Source organism: Acanthisitta chloris, unplaced genomic scaffold, assembly GCF_000695815.1.
Source record: "Acanthisitta chloris isolate BGI_N310 unplaced genomic scaffold, ASM69581v1 scaffold9392, whole genome shotgun sequence".
NCBI classification, from domain to species: Eukaryota; Metazoa; Chordata; class Aves; order Passeriformes; family Acanthisittidae; genus Acanthisitta; species Acanthisitta chloris.
Window position 1 is genome coordinate 176,010 of NW_008659009.1, and position 17,634 is coordinate 193,643.

Below are 17,634 nucleotides of genomic sequence, written 5' to 3' on the forward strand. Positions count from 1 at the left end.
TTCTATGGTTCTCTCCCCTGGGGGAGAGGGAGTGAGTGGCTGTGCAGTGCTTAGTTGCCATCTGGGGCTCACCCTCGACATATGCAGGGCATATTCTTTCCTCCTGTTTTGTATAAAATGAAGCTATTTTGTGGGTCCATCAAGCTCCCTTAGGTATGCATGATAAATAAACCCAGAAGCATTCAGTAAACATCCTCTGCTGCAGGGATTGGTTATGTAAATCACTTGGGCCTTCAGAGTTAGAAATGCATACAGAGACTCAAATCAACCACCAAGGGAAAACTTCAGCTTTCTCCTGAAACCTGGAAAGTTTTTCCCACTGACTGTTGATTTAAGTCCTTATTACTTGGTACATTTTCCCTGTAAACACTGGGAGTTTAACCTTATTGATAACCATGTTTTCTTTACCTGAGAAACTTGTACAACATAGAATAGCTTGGTAGGAGAACAGAATAGAATAGAATAGAATAGAATAGAATAGAGAAAATCAATTGTTGAACTGTGAGGCACAGGACTAGGAACACTTAATTCATTTAGGTCAACAATTACTGGAGTATATGCCAAATTTGTTGCTTCAATTTGGCTTTCCCACACCAATATGAACAGTAGTAGCACTCTAATAAACTCTGGAGGAAAAGGGACCAGGTGGATGATGGGGAGATATCAGGTCATGGAAAAAGGAGCTGACACCATGCAAAGGATATTAAGAGTCTCCTCTTGAGTGTTCTGCAGCTATCCACCCTCATATGCTTCCTCACTCCCTGGTAAAAAGATCCAGTAGAGCCAGTTCAGTTCTGCCAGACTCTCTTGCCCTTCAAGATGTGTCCACCAAGCCCCTTTGTCCTGTTGAAAGCCTTCATCTTCTCTCTCACCTCCTTACACTACCTCTTCTAAGAGGGTAAAGACCCCTTTTGTTTAAAGAAGGAGTCACCTTTAGGCTTTTCCCATTGAATCATAGAATCACTAAGGTTGGAAAAGACCTCTAAGATCATCGAGTTCAACTGTCAACACAGCACCACCACTATGTTCACCACTACACCATGTCCTCAGGTGCCATATCCTCACAGTTTTTGAACATGTCCAGGGATAATGCTCCTACCACTTCATGCAGCTTTGAATCACTGACAGGAAAAGAGGCAGACACTGTAATCCTGTTCCTAATCCACACAGCATGAGGATAGGTGTTTTGGAGACAGGAACTTGCCCTGGGCTCTGCACCCTGAGTCACTCATTCACTGCTGAGTGTGTGTGTGTAGGACCTGTGAACCCACACTGTCCTGGAGAGTCTCAGCTGCCTCTGAGGGCTCTATTAGCCCTTTAAAGTCTGGTTTATGAAAGCAAAAGAAAATTTAAGGGAAAAAAAAGACAGGGCTTTCCTACAAGATGCAAAGCTCTGACAGTGTGCAAGGTGACAGCTCTGCTCCTGAGCCATGATCCCAAGTGGCTGCAGGGAACAGCTGCTGTACCTCGAGATGCACAGCTCTGGCAGGGCTGCAGGCACAGAGGGAAAATCTGCCCCAGCATCAAGCTCTTGCACACGTGCAGAGACACTTACTAAGCCCCAATAACTGTGCTGCAGGGTATCTTTTGCCTTCTTTTTGTGCAGGGATTAAGGCTGCCTTGATGAGAAAGCTGTCCTGATTGCTCGCAAACTCTCAGCATTCCCAGGCAAAACGGATTTAAAGAGACAGGAAAGGCAATCAGAAGATAACTCCTGCTCCATCCTTTCAAGCAAACTAAATTTTAACACCTAATTAGGTGGAATGCAGATTCATTCCTACTTCCTTTGCCAAGCTGCTTCTTAGTTTTGATCTCACAGGGTGCTTAGGCTCACAGGGAGGGAAGCTTTGATTAGGAGGAAGAAAAAGCTGTTGAAGGGGAGAAAGCCTGACTGAATAGTGAGACCTGGAGCAGGATGCCACTCACCTGCTCAGTGACCTATGTGTCAGTGGCATCTGGGCTTTGATTTCCCTACTTTTAAAGGAGGTGAGGAGGCAATAATTTTCCTCCCGTGCATCATGCTTGGAGACAGAGTGCAAAGTGCTAAACTAGAGCAGTAAAACCATTCCGGTAGCCTAATGACAGCTCCAGAGAAGCAGCAGAATATATCCATTTTTTGCCATCTCTTTAAGCACAGCTAATGAAGAGAAAACACAGCCCCTGCTCTGGCTGAGAGCAAGAAACAACACTGCAAGTCATGCACCGAAACGTAGGAACACTGGAGTGCAGGAATTCAGTTACATGGCTGTTTGCAAATTAATGGCTAAATCAATTAAAGGAAAGCTTGGGATTTCTCTTGAGGAAAGTCTAGGCACAGTCGCCAGGAGAAGGGGAGGGGTTGTGGAGCAGGGATGACATAATCACGTTTGCGAATCACCAGCACTGTGCATGCTTTAATCCATTAATGGGGTTTTTATCTGTGATCATAAAAAGCAGGTTACATTCAGCCTGGAAGGGAGTGAGGGTTGGAGGAGAGGGGAGGGGAGAGAAAGAGACACACACACACACACGCACACACAGAGAAAGCAAGGGAGAAAGAGAGCACAATTCACTCGGTGAATTGCTCGCGAGCTTGGGGCTGATAATTAGGGATCTCAGGAGAGCAGTTTCTCAGAACAACGTGCTCGCCTTCAAATGGACCGAGTGGAGACAGTGGTTCAGTCCTGCTGATATTTTTTAAGCCCTCCTCGCAGTTTGATGGGCATTCCCAGTGCTTTTGTGCACGTCTCGGGAAGCGTTGACGTGGAAAGGAGCAGCGAGGAGGGGGAGGTTGGAGGAGAAAACTGCAGCTCCTCTAAAAATACGGAGGGCATGCAAGAGAGCGAGCAGGCTGGGGAGGAGGGCGAGGTGGCCGCGCCTCGCACCATGTGCCGCGGGTGCCGGCGCGCCGCAGTTTTGGAGATGTCCCTCCTGTGACTGGATGCACCATGAGCATCTGGGAGCTGCTCCTGGCTTTCGTGCTGGTGGTGCTGATGCTCGTGGCCCTGCTGGCCAACGTGCTGGTGCTGATGTGCTTCCTGTACAGCGCCGACATCCGCAAGCAGGTCCCGGGATTGTTCATCCTCAACCTCACCTTCTGCAACTTGTTGCTGACTGTTTTGAACATGCCCTTGACCTTGGCTGGAATCATTTACAAGAGTCAACCAGGAGGAGATCAGATCTGTCAGGTTGTGGGCTTCCTGGAGACTTTTCTCACCACGAACTCCATGTTGAGCATGGCAGCTTTGAGCATTGACAGGTGGATTGCTGTGGTCTTCCCTCTAAGTTATCACTCCAAAATGAGGTACAGAGATGCTGCTCTCATACTGAGCTACACGTGGTTACACTCGGTGTCATTCCCGATAGTGGCAGCTTCTCTCTCCTGGGTGGGTTTCCATCACCTCTATGCCTCCTGCACCCTGTACAACAAGAGACCAGAGGATAGGACACAGTTTGTGATTTTCACTGGGGTCTTTCACACGCTCAGCTTCCTCCTCTCCCTTATAATCCTGTGTTTCACATATCTAAAAGTGCTGAAGGTGGCACGGTTCCACTGTAAGAGGATTGACGTGATCACTATGCAGACCCTGGTGCTGCTTGTGGACATCCATCCCAGGTAAGGTGTCTGTGTGTTCAGCAAAGTGTGTCTATTCATATCAGAAAAAGTGAGGAGGGAGTTCAGTGTTATGTTAAATACAATCTGATCTGTATCACAGGAGGGGATGGGGAGAGGGAGAAAATGAGCATCCTTCTTGCCTGTTTCTATTCTGCATGTTTCTTTTTATTTGTCTTTATATCTCTGTTTTCAGAACTCTTTTGTTATGCTTAGGGACCTGTTTTGGGATGGAGAGGAAAGAAACAGGCAGTTTTGGCTGAGCATGCCCTTCGAGACAGTGATCAGATCACTGCCCTTTGTCTCCGAAGGTGGATTTAGTAGTCAATAGATTTGCATTTTTTGGCACTGTCAGCCCAAAACATTGTTGGATCTGTGAAGCAGAGGAGGCTGCACATGTCCCTTCAGTTGGAGTTTGGAAGGGAAGCTGGGCACTGCCTGCTGCTTCTTCACCCAGCAGTTTCCCTATTGCTGCGCTCTCTCTAACTTTATCATTCCTGAAGGCAGAATTCTAAGGGAATAACATCAGCAAAATGCATGTGCTTGAAAGCCTATGGTTAAATCTAAGTGAGAGAGAAATCAGTAGCAATGCTAATACACCAAACAAGGGATGTATAAAGCTCATTTCTTATGAGAGATTTTAGGCAAGACCTTTGTGCCTAGACACAGTAGGAGAAAAGTTTCCTGGGGCTGGGAGGATATTGAGCTTGAAGACAAGTGCCAAACAGGGAGGAATGTGTGCAGCAATGCTGTGCAGAAGTCATGTCAGGGATTATGCACAAACTATAGATCTTGTGTGAATTGACAATGTATGGACCTGGAAGAGATGCAGGTTTGGTGTCTGACATGGGGGAAGATGTCTGCTTGGAAGAGAGGAAAGCAGAGAGCAGAGAGGGCAGTCCCACACCAGACATACCATCTGACCCTCTTTGCTGCCCTTTGCTCCACAGGCTGGAGGAAAACCCCAGCTCTCTCCATATGCAGCCAGCAGGAGCAGAGCTACAGGGCTCAGAGCACATGTGGCTGTCCTCAAAAACAGGTCATGTTTTGGGGATTCCTGAGCCCAAGACAAATATGTCTGAAAGGATCAGGGCAGGACAGCACACTGTTAGGAGAGAAACATTTGCTCAAAATTCTCCTGTTAAGCTGTTTGAGCTGTCTCTTGACCAAGAATGCAGAGGCAGAACTTTGGGCAGGTCCTGCTGCTGCTCTTGAGAAACACATGAATAAATCTTCTCTTACTCACCAAGTCACACTGAGGTAAAAACACCCTTCTGCCCTATGTGCTGTCTGGTTGATAAACAGTGCCCTGACTGTCTTAGCTCCTGCACACATGGAGAGATGTGGTGGTTACTCCCAGGACAGTGCCATAAACCCACTGGGGCTATTTGAAATAGCAATTGTCATGATAATGCTTAAAGAATGCACAGCAAAGTTTAGGAAAAGGGCAAAAATATCAGTGTGATTTCTCCTCCTCTGCATTTTTCCCGGGTTAGGTTGATTTGAGGGTGTTTGTGCATTTTGCAATCATCTCACTCAGGGAAGGATTCAGCAAGGCTGGAGGAATGATGCTTTCTTTCCTTGGAGGAGACAGAGGTATACAAGCACTTTGTTGTGAGTAACCTGTACCACTAACTCTTAGCTCTCACACCAGGTTATTCTCTCCAATGCCTCTCTCTAGGAAAGGAGAATTTTAGCTGCTTTTCTAGACTAAATAAATGGTGACTGATTTGACCTGTGGAGGTGTTGCCTTAACTGGTGATAGCTCCTGCTGCTGGAAGGGTCAGATCTTGGATTACCTTCCCCTCTGTGAGAGCTGCACTGAGGCTGCAGCTCTCCTGAAGCACTCAGTGATGCTCACAAAGCTCTGCCATGATGAAGGCATCATTTGCATTATATAAGTGGTGTATATACAGGCAGTTTCGATGTGTCCTGTAGTACCTGACAGCACAGACATGGATGCTGGGAGAATGCACATGAGAGAACAAAGTTTGTAATCCCAACTTAGACTACCCTGACTCCTCTGACTCTTTGCAGGGTTTAGTTTCAACACTGAGAAATGTGTACAGACAATTTTCTGCTTCCTGTGACTCAGAATCCACCCTCAAGGGGGTCTAGTGACAGGCGTTGTGACAGATGTCTTTATTACCTATGACTTAGAAAGACACGAATGATCTTCTGAAGATCATTCAAGATGAGTACAAAAGAAACCTCTAAACATCATACAAATTCGTGTGACTGTTTAGGGCACATACCCTTTCAAGTTAGCTTAGGCATTTTTAGTGTATTCTGTTTTCTTGACTTTGTTCTTAAGACCAAAATACCTTAGGTATTGTGAGCGATTAGGGCAAAACTTCACTTAAGCACTTAACCCATGTATTTCTTCACTGAAACTTTCTATACTATCCAGCTCTACACATCTTAAGGTCCAGTATCTCATAAACTTTGTTTAAAATACCAAACATTCAAAGGGATATATCTCAGATTTTCCAGGATATTAAACTCTTTAAATGAAAGCTTAGTCAATAATCCTATTCTATTACTAGTGTCACTACTGGAACTTGCACATATGTTCTTATCTTAGTGCATGAAAGTGTGTGCAAAAGCAAAATACTCATCTGTGTACATCGTCTGTATGAGAGAGTGAGATAAAATACCTTCCTCTGTGGTCTGGTATTTATTGGCTACATCTGGAAAGGATGAACAAGAGGAATTGGTTTTAGTCTATCAGGACAGTCATGTGTGAGCTCCAGGAGTCATACAGCTTTGTATGTGCCAGTAAGGAAAGGATGTAACTGGGGAAACTGTCAGAGACAAAAAATGCACCACCCTTACAACTCTCTAATTGAATCTGTTTGGAGATTCATTTTCCTGTATTGCTGTGTGCTTGGGATACTATGAATTTAATAACACAGGTCTTAAGCAAAGCTGTTGAGCAATCATCTCTCTGAACCTAAAAATAACTCCAAGCTCCCCAGCTCTGGCAGAATTGAAAGCACATAGGTTCCCTTGAAAAGGTGGATATGTTTTTCCTTCTCAGCTGTCATTTCTAGCTGCAAATAAACCAGACCTAGAACATGTAATGCTTTTAGATGTGACATATTCTTTAAGAGAAAGATGATTTATTATTTCAATGGTAACAAACTTTTCCTCCAATACTTATTTAATTACATTGTGGTAACTGCTCTGGGGACTGGCAATGTGAGAGCAAATATAGAATGGAACAAAAGAAACACTTTTTTTTGATACAGCCAAAGAGAAATATAAGAACTCATTGCCACAGTGATCATTGTAACACACTGAGAACCTCAGAATGTTTAGATGATGATGAAACATTTGCAGAAACAGCCAATGTTGCAAGGGTATGGCCAAAAACCTCACAGCTATTAACATATGAGAGTGTGGAACCCAAGAGTTAGTCATTATTTACAAATTACAATAAAACATAGACCAAAGCCAAACAGTTTTTTAAAGATATATGCATGCAAATACAGGACATGGGCCAACCCATTCAGTTTGCCTGGGAAGTGGTTGTCTCACCATGAGACCTGTACAATGAGTCAACACGTGGCAGTGCTGCTATGTGCATGGAGAAAGGTTTCAGGTTGTCAATCTGGCTTTGGTTTTGCCCTTTCCAATGGGATTTATTCAGGTACAGATAGTCCTGGCACTCTGGGACATACAACCAGTGCTGCCCATCAAATTTCACTGCCTGGAATAGACAGTAACTCTTCCACTTCCCTGGAAAAGTACAGGAGGTACACAAACAAGTAGAGGATGAGCTTTCATATTATAACTCTTTGCCAAACAAATGTGCTGATTTCAAAGGAGATTGTTTTGCAGTGAAAGCAAGGTCTCAGCCCCATGCTCCCATCACCTAGCTGACACACCAAAGGAGTTAGCACCTCTCTGGTGTCCTGGTGAGACCACCAGTGGGAAATTCAAAGGAGAAGTTCTTGTCCTATAATGCCACAGGCAGGAAAACACCCAGGGCCTGGCTAATTTGCATCTGTTTAGTTGGAAACAGGGCTAGTTTGAGGTGAGGAGTGAGGCTATCACAGTGCTGTGGATTTATGACACAATTCCTGGCTTTGCAGAGTGTTCTGCACAGCAGCAGTGCGCTGAGCTGCACAGGCTGAGGGAATATTTATGGTCACACAGTTCACAGTCATGGGATATAGTGATTGCTCCAACGCTGGGCTGAATGCTCAGAGCATGTTTTTTCCCGTTATGATTTTATTGTGTTCTGTTGCTTATCTTGCTGGGAAGTTTCTCCTCTCTCCGGTAGTGGTGTTGGAATTGGTGTCTCTGGGGAGGTGGAATGTTGCCTATCTCACACTGGATGTTTTCCAAATCTCTCAGTATTATGGGGCAAACTGTGGCCTGCAAATACAGCTTAGAGCAGCTCAAAAAGGAGCTGCAAACTGAATTCAAGGCTGGAGGGAGAGATGATCAGACAATGCATTAATACCTGGGATTGTCCCACATAAATGCAATGCACCTGGTATTGGTTTACGAGATTATAACAGATACTGGAGAGATTGTTTTCCATCATTCCATAAGTAAAGCCATTAAAAACTGTTACCTGATATTATGATTCACATTCTTGTTTGTGTTGAATGTCACACAGTGTCAGAGAGAGATGCCTGGAAGAACAAAAGAGAAGGAGGCAGCGAGCAACAAAGAAAATAAGTACCTTTATTGGCACTTTCATACTCTGTTTTGCACCTTATGTAATTACAAGGTAAGTGTGAACCTACATCCTGGAAAAGACTCAGAACTCAGAGAAGTAGGGCACCCTGAGCCAGAAAATTATTCAAGTCTCCTGTGATAATTGGATGCACTGTTTCCACTGCAATGACAGAGGTTGCATTTAGTGAGTGAACAAAATGATGTAAAATGTCACAGCACTTATCCAATTCCATCCTGATGTAGTCTGTGGGGCACACTCTGCTCAGCCAGCCCAGCTGATGTGTTGGCCACATGAGAGGGAGTTAGGAAGTCAGTCCATAAGCTTTTGCAGACTTTTTTTTGGGTCGAGCAGTCACCTGCTGCTCAGATTTCCTCCCTGGTTCAGGGGCTGATCTTCAGGGGAAAACACTTGCCTGAATAGGTCAGACTGTAAAAATTTGGTCAACAAGGCCAAGCTGAGGTGAGAACATGATCCTCAGACTTAAATGGTAGTTTTGTCTGACTGGGTAGGGTTTATTAGTCATAAACATCAAGTATCAAAGCTGTGCTAGCTCATAGCTAAAAACATTTCTGGTGATTTATGGTCAGATGTCTCTCTATCTACTAGCTTATCTTTGGAAATGGCTCCTGTGGGAAACACTAAATTACTCCTGTGAAATATAAAGTATTAGAAAGTGAGTATATCCAGAAAAATGTTATCTAGTTGTTGAAGAAAATTTATAGCTTGCATTCCTTATTAAAAGACTCAGGAAAAACTGAGATGCTGCTATGGACAACAGAGAAAGAAAAGAATATTTTTCAAGTATCTCCTATTCCAATACTATTAAGTAGAAATTAGTGGGATTGACTTAGGGCAAACTCAGATCCACCATAACAAAATCACTCAAGAAGCTGAATTTAGAGTCAGTATATGTGGCCATGTAGCCAATTCCAAGTTTTTTCAAATCAGTATATCCTGAATTTCTGGAATTAGAAAATAAAAGTAATTTACTGGAATTACCTTCACTCTCACCTAGTATTCACAAGTGAATACTAAGCCACACACTTAAGGGTACAAAAGGATTTATAGTGATGGACATTTAATTCTCAATGTATGAGATATTAGAGCTTTTGTCTTGTTGCAAATGGTTAATTTTCATTTTATATGGGGTCTCTAAACTTAATGAAAATGGTCACAGTCACAGAATATCTGGTGGCTCCATCCTGAGTGGCACTGAGTGCTCTAACCAGAACTGTTGTGGCTGCCCCAACCCTGGCAGTGTTCACAGCCAGGTTGGATGGGACCTGGAGCAACCTGCTCTGGTGGGAGGTGTCCCTGCCCAGGGCAGGGGGTTGGGACTAGATGATCTCTAAGGTCCATTCCAACCCCTTAACATACTATGAAACTATGAAACTGTCAGAAGTATTTTTGTGCTCCTCCATAGGCATCTCAGCTCAGCATTCAAGCACCACCTCTCCACCTCCTCTTCACTCTGTGCCATCCTAATTGTGTCCCAGTAGCCTTAAGATACAGGAGAGGGATTAGAAAAATCCTGAGCCTCCTCTCTTTAGTCCATACCAGGATCACTTAAATGTTCCCCTGAGTCTTCAGTCTGTTGAGGACTACCAACTTTGCCACAGAGAATGATGAGAAGAGACAAAACAGAGGGTCCTGAATACATGAAGGTGTACTGGGGTAGACTTGAGAGCTGACCAAGAGTGTCAGGAGGGCTGAAGGCCCTCACATTCCAGGCCTTTTCACTTCTGACATGTCTAGGGGGGGTCACTGCACAGCATGCCAAGGTGAATTCCCTCTTTAGCTACGTGAGAGACCTTGCTGGACACCACACAGATGGGTATTCCAGACACACATCACTGTGCTTCCCTATGCCTCACACATGTGGCTGAGGGTGTTGAAGTCAAGGGGATTAGGAGACTTTTGAGTTTAATTATGCAAGCAAGTATTATTTTCTGGACTATGTCCAGTGCTTTGCATTCACAAGAGGGAGGCAATCAATCACAGTGCAAGGCAATGAACAGAAGTCAGCTGAGGGAGTGCATTGCTCAGCCTCTCATTTGGTCAGTCAGCTCTAATCAGCAATACACTTAAATTAAACATGCTTTTAAATACTCCCTGGACTGGGGCTTGAAGCAGCAAATCACAAGGTTTGACTATAACAACATCTTTCTATTTCCACACTGCAAATAAATAGCTGTCTCTAGGACTTGTATGAACCAGTGAAGGAGTTGTGCTTATAACCTCAGACAGATAAATACTTCTCTGAGTAAACCAGAGTTTTTCAGATCACATTAAGGTAAAAAATCAGATTAGGCAGCTCTTTTATCAAGAAAACACTCTTGTAATTAGTTCAGTGGCTGACCTTAAGTAGGGTATCAGTAGAATCTGATTCTTCTTGATTCAGTCTTTCCACTGTCCCAGTATGACAGATGTATTACCCTATTATCATATATTTATAGGCATAGCTTGTTTCTTGGTTTGTAAAAAATTCTATTTGTACACATCTCTCCTTTTGCTATATTTACCATTATGCAATTAAATAACATTGTTCCAAACATCTTTTCTCCAAGGATCTTTTTCACAAGAAAAACAAAGATAAGTCATAGCAGTTTCTACAATTAATTCCCAACTCCAGACACTTCACACTGAAATACAGTACTTGGCTCACGTAAGTTAATAAGTGCTGTCAATGTGTGAGGAAATTGGCCTTAAATTAAAAATCCTGAAGTAATATCAGACAGAAGTTCATAACTCCAAGCCTCAGGTTACAGAGGAGGATGGTGGAATAGGCAAAAGGAGATTAAAGTTCTTGTGTATCATCTCTGGGGGACAAGGGGTAAGCTAACTCTGTTTTTAAACTGGCTGCTTGCACTCTGCATATGCAGATACTGCTTGGGTAGACAAGTTCAGAATTCCTCTGCAAGTTGAGTTCTTGTCTGCCTGTGCATATAAATAAATGACTTTCTTATGCAACCATAGGTTGACATACTTGAAGTGGCCTAGTCTCCACCCAAAGGTTCAGCTGGAGTACAGGAAGGACAATGACCTGTTGGAGTGAGTGCAGAGGAAGCCACTAAGTTGATTGAAGGGATGGAATACCTCTGTTATGAGGAAAGGCTAGGAGAAACGGGATTGTTCAGCTTGGAAAAGAGAAGGCTCCAGGATGACCTAATTCCAGCCTTCCAGTACATGAGGGAGCTGACAAAGAAGAGAAATATTTACAAGGGCCTGGAATAACAGGACAAGGAAGACTGGATTCACACTGACAGAGAGTGGGTTTAGATTAGATATTAGGAAAAAAGTGTTTACTGCGCGGGTGGTGAGGCACTGGGAGATTTTGCAGAGAGGTTGTGGTTGTCCCATCCATGGAAGTGTTCAAGGCCAGGCTGGATGGTGCTCTGAACAACCTAGTCTAGTGGAAGGTGACCTTGCCTATGGCAGGGAGTTGGAACTAGATGATCTTTAAGGTCCCTTGCAACTCCAACCATTCCGTAATTCTGTGATTCTGTGTGAGGTAGAGATATTTTCCTTCTATGTGGAAGAACCTTTCAGTAGGAGCTGGTCAGTCCTCATTTCTCCGTGGTGATACATGATTCCTGCATCTCTGGGAAGCAGCAGTGACTAAAAGCAATGGTTTGCAAGGTTTGCAGGTCTAACTACAGGAGTCCAAAACTTATACTGCTTCCTTACAGCAGCTGTCTGGTTATCATATATATATCTCACTACTTAAAAGACAAAACTAGCTAAGGATCACTGCAATGACATTTTTATATCAAGAAGCAATTACTAAAGTATTTTTCACTAGCAAGTCAGTATTTAAAAGATTCAGTCTACCAATAAATAAAGTCAAATGAACATCAAGATAAATCTGATCATAGAAACACAGAGTGATTTGGGTTGGAAGAGACCTTAGAGGATATTTAGTTCCAACCCCCTGCCATGGGCAGAAACACCTTCCACTAGCCCAGGTTGCTCCAAGCCCCATCCAACCTGGCCTGGAACACTTCCAGAGATGGGCAGCTTATTGAATCATTAACACAAAATAAACAACCAAGTTTTAATTCTGATACTATGGGAATTGTATGGGAAAAAACCCCCACAGAATTAGACACGAAGAGAAATGTCACCTGAAAGAGTTGATACAAATTCTTGGGGGAGGTAGTGAATTTCTTTTTATAAGAGCTACATTATCTATCAGCTCCAGCCTGCAGTGCCAACTTGCTTTCACTCCTGAACAGCAAGCCAGTTTAACTTGTTTGAGGCTCTGCTCTATTCAGTTTTCTCCATGACTCAGTTAAGTCCTAGGTTTAAACAATGCACACAGAGATGTTGCCATTTCTTCAGTATCCCAGCTGGTTGTGCACATGTTCAGTAAAACCTTTGTGTCTAGTGATTAACTGCACATGTAAACAAAGGATTTCTAATGTGCATTAGGTGCATAGAGATCAAGGTCATACTCTTCAACACAGAGTTCTCATTTGTTTACTGGTACTGCAATAAAATAATTGGCTAACCATGTGACATGACACATTCTGCATAACTCAAAGTTTCTGAAATATGAACAAAGTATCCCAGCAAAAGAGCTTCTAGCTTTGAAATAAAAAGGTTTTGAAGACCAGACAGTAGAAGAGTGGCTTATGAAAGCAAGCCAGGCAATTATGTATCTGATACTGTAAAATTTAATTTACAGGTAGCACTGAAATATTAATGCTCCTTCACTGAAAATGTCTTCTTTTGGGCTGAAACATTTCATGAAAATGGAAGCTATGCATATAATTTCCCTCATAAATGAGAAACAAAACCTTCTTTCAAAGGCAATAAAGTATGTGATATGCCTTGAAAAGCTGACATTTAATTGTTCATACATGAAATGGAAATGCAGAGCTCAGGGTTTGGCTGCATCTCTGTGTTTGCTGCTTGATAACTGCAAATGTAATTTTCTATAACAAATAATACATGAGAAGTAAAAAATGTGTAAATGTCAAGGAAACTTAAAGAATGCAATCAAAGAAAGTATTTCAAATGTTGTTATTAAAAGTGTAGGCTTTTTATTTGAGTTAAGGAAGGTAAAATTAGCAAGTCTAGGCAACCCTGAAGTGTCTGTTTGATATGCTTCAAATGGAGATTGTTAATGTCTCATAGAGCTGATTGACAGAGCCTCAAACACATATTTGTCATATTTTGGGTATTCAAGGCATCCACTGAATTTAATTAAACATAATCAAGTTCACATCTGTAAAGCCTTCAGTAAAAATAAATCATCCAGATGAAATTCAACATGATGAAATTCAAATGTGAAGTAGGCAGCAAATAAATGAAGTGGAGAACAACACCAAGGATGGATCATGGCAGATTACGAAGTAAATCTGACTCAGTAGATGATTAATTTCCAAACTGTCAATTCTCATTTTAGAACACATTAATGAGGATGTCATAAACTACATTTTATTACATAAGAGAGAATCCACCAGATGAGACCACCCTGCAGCTGGAGTGGGTGATAATCATGTCTGAGTTCTGATCCTACTTTGTAAGAAAGATATCAGCCATGAGTTACAAGGAGAGGTTGAAACAACAACTTTTGTTTAGTTAGGATGAAAGGAGAGAGAATTGGGACAGTTGGAGGTTGTTTGGGACCTCAAAGTTTCTTGCTAACCACTAAGCCAAGCAGCACCAGTAGAGTGGCACAAGAAATTCCTGAGTATTTTCATGTGAAATAGCCTGTTCACCTGAAAGTCTCACACATCTCTGAGCCCAAAGAGTAGTTTGGCCGTCACCATCCCTAAAAGCATCACTGTACATGTGTTCCTCACTTCCAATGGAAGTGATCCTGTCCCTCTGCTCAGTCCTTGTGAGGCCACATCTGGAGGATTGTCCAGTTCTGGGCTCCTTGGGACAGGAGGGACATGGAGCTCCTGGAGCAGGTCCAGCACAGGGCAACAAAGATGACAAAGGGACTAGAGCATCTCTCTTATGAGGAAAGGCTGAGGGAGCTGTGCCTGTTCAGCCACGAGAAGAGACGACTGAGAGGGACCTCATTAAGTGTCTGAAGGAGATGACAAGAGGATGGATCAGGCTCTGCTCAGTGGTGCAAACCAATAAAAGAAGAAATGGGCAGAAACTGATACACAGGAAGTTCTACCTGAACACGAGGAAGAACTTCTTTCCTGTGCAGTCACCGAGCACTGAACAGATTGCCCAGAGAGGTCATAAATTCTCCCTCACTGGAGATACTCCAGAACCTTCTGGACACAATCCTGAGCCATGTGCTCTAAAATGGCTCTGCTTGAGTAGGGAGGTTGGACTAGATGACCCACTGTGGTCCCTTCCAACGTAACTGATTCTGTGATACACAGAGTGATCAAATTACCAGCACAAAACACACAAAACTATGCTCAGTATAAGAATTTCCAATACTGTGCCAGCAGCTAAAGCCTCAGCACTGGCTGCAGACCCAACACACACATCTAGGAAGAGACAGAGCTTTTGCCATGGAGCTTGCAGACTGGCCAAACTAGAATGGAGAGAGAAGACAGAAGCTCACCATCAGTGCTGTAACAAATTAAGGCTCCTTAGTCCCACTTTCATGCTCAAATGACTGGACCATGCCATCTGTCAGCATTATTTTAAACAACATGATGTACTGGATATTTATTGAATGAGAATTAAAATGACTGAGAAAAAAAAATCCTCATCTCTAAACTGCTTGAAGAACCAACATTGCTGTAATTGCTGCTGCAGAAACCACACTTCAGAATGCTCCTTGAAAACGGTGCTTTGTCTGAAGAAACATGAGCAGTGGAAGTGTTTTCTAGGCAGGTTTAAGACTATCTGCTGCTGAAGACTGCGTCAGCAAAGACCTTATTTGCCATGGCATGGTGGGGCTCTCTAGCAGCACATGTGGCTGTTTGACCTCTATAAAAATCAATAGTTTCTAACAGCTCTGGAGGCATATTGAATAGAACTGCCCTTTGGTGTTGCTCAAAGACATGGGGAGTTATCAATATTTCACTGTCAAAAATACCCTCTTGGTATGTAGTGAACTGTCTGTGCTAGTGTAGGTGTGAGGAGTATATGAAGCTCTTCCCGACCCGAACAATTTAAAGGTTTTGTCTTGTTCCATTTGTTGCAAATGTATATGCTTGGCCTTTAAACTGGCCGGCTTTTAAATTCAAGATACAATATGCCATTTCTCAACGATGAATTTTCCTTCCTTGTGTGTTTCTAAGACTCAGGCAAACTGTTTAAAAGCATCTAACTCTCTCTCTGGGAGTTGGACTGGCCAGGAAAGCCAGATAGCACTGGTGAGGTGCCTTCTCAGAGGAGATGCTCAATTTTAACATTACTAGTGATAGAGAAATATGACTCCCATGAGATCAAGCAATGGCACTTTATGTCCTGATCTCAAGCTTCAGTACTCAGACTCTGATTTTGCATCAATATTTAGAAAATTATGTTGGGCTATGCAGAAAGAGCCTTTCACAATACTTGTGGTTGAATTTGCTGTGCATAATGGATTTCATGATGCTGGTAAGTGTGAAAGTCATCAGGAAACATACCGAGAGAGATTATACTCCTTTCACTGCTTTCAGAGCTATATTAAGTCTGTGAAGAATTTCAGCTGCCAGAAACACGATCTTATGGTGCACACTACTAGAAAAATGAACACACACAAAAAGCATTAAATGAAGAAAAAAAGGTGAAGTGAAATGTTACTCTCTAATGCTTGATCTTATTAGGACAGCAAATCCGAAAGTCAGCAGAACAAATAGCACACATTGTCCGTATGGATAGGCTGGGGGACAGAGATTAAAAATGTAACAGCTGAGAATATGTTATGTAGGAAATTATTTTATAAGTAGATGCTGCATGGTAGTTTTCATCAGCTGTAAACTTTTGGGAAGTGTTGACCTGCTTACCACAGAGTATTTATGATCCCAACCATGGTGTCCACCAGGCCAGGTTACAGCACTGTAGAGAGAGGGATGTCCCTTTATCAAATATCTTGATGGTTGGAGTGAGCCAGAGGAGTTGAAACTCCAGCTGTACATCAGAGAGCTCAACTTAACTTTGAACCCTCATGTCCTGATGGACCTATTCCACTTTACATTATTCAGCATTTCTTGAGGCAAACAATCAAGAGGCAACACAGCCAAGGTCAACTTCTAACCTCAGTAAATGCACAGCTAAATGTATAGAGTCAAGGATGCCTTGAAGTTTGGAGGTGAAGACACTCTGACAGGAGCTGTGTAGTCCCACCCTTGGCAAACTGACCTCAAGTTTATGTTTGCAGTCTTAGAAATGTATAGGGGGAGGACTAAATTCACATTTTCATGAGTGTGGCTTTCTTTTCTATTGTATGTTTTCAATTGAAGGCTTGGGGTGGTCAGTGCCTTACAGTTGTGCTGTTGCTCCATGTTTTTAATATGAATTTTCACTCTTTTAACCTTCCTCTTCCCACAGACTCGTTGAATTATCCTCTGTGGTCCACATCAACTCCTACTGGGGAATCATTTCCAAGTGCTTAGCTTACAGCAAAGCTGTTTCAGACCCTTTTGTGTACTCTTTGCTGCGACACCAGTACAAGAAAACATGGAAAGACATCATAAACAAACTCCTCAAAAGAAGTTCCATCAACTCTTCTGCCCTCACGAGCGAATCGCACAACCGGAATATATCACAGCTGAACGAATGAGGAGCCTGGTAGGGGACCTAAAAGACATATAAAATGATATATGGGAAACAAAATTAACTGGCCTATCCCTAGTAGCTATCCTGAGCTGTCCAGGTTTCAGGAGGCAGTCAAGGACAGGGTGAAGCCCAGCCCATGTCCCTCCAGTAGCCCACGTAACACCCAAGGGAGGCAAGTCCGCCTTGGACCTCCTGCCTCTGACTGGAAGAGCATTATTGATCCATGGTCCTGCAGGCTTCACAAATACAAATCTCCCATTGATTTCCATCAGCAGTTGCATCTATATGTAAAACGTTAGTCCTCAGCAGAAGGACTCATGAAGGTAATGGGAGCAAAGAGGTGACATCAGATCATATTCAAAAGCTGCACTGGGATATTTGTGCTGTATTTTTTCACTGGCTGCAGGTAACACTCCCCATGATGTAGCTGCCAACAGGGCTTTATAAAAACCACCCCAACCTAGATGTTTGAGAAGGTTGTGTATAGAAAAATTCCTAATGGGAAAAGCTTTAAACAGATACCTTTATCTAGATATTCATACAGTGCTCAACACAGCTTTCAGCCTCTTCTGATAGATATTTTTGGAGCAATCCTGTTGAACTGACAGAAGAGAAAAACCACTTTTGATGCATTCTACAGGCTGGATTCAGCCATGTCATC

The 17,634-nt window shown here is 42.9% G+C and overlaps 1 protein-coding gene across 1 annotated transcript; it reads left to right on the forward strand.

The window, feature by feature from the left end:
* Positions 1-2,927: 2,927 nt before the first annotated feature.
* Positions 2,928-16,977, forward strand: GPR26 (G protein-coupled receptor 26). Its single transcript, XM_009069242.1, has 3 exons — positions 2,928-3,595; positions 8,223-8,336; positions 16,746-16,977. Exons 1-3 carry the CDS (start codon positions 2,928-2,930, stop codon positions 16,975-16,977), a joined length of 1,014 nt encoding a protein of 337 aa, XP_009067490.1.
* Positions 16,978-17,634: the final 657 nt, after the last annotated feature.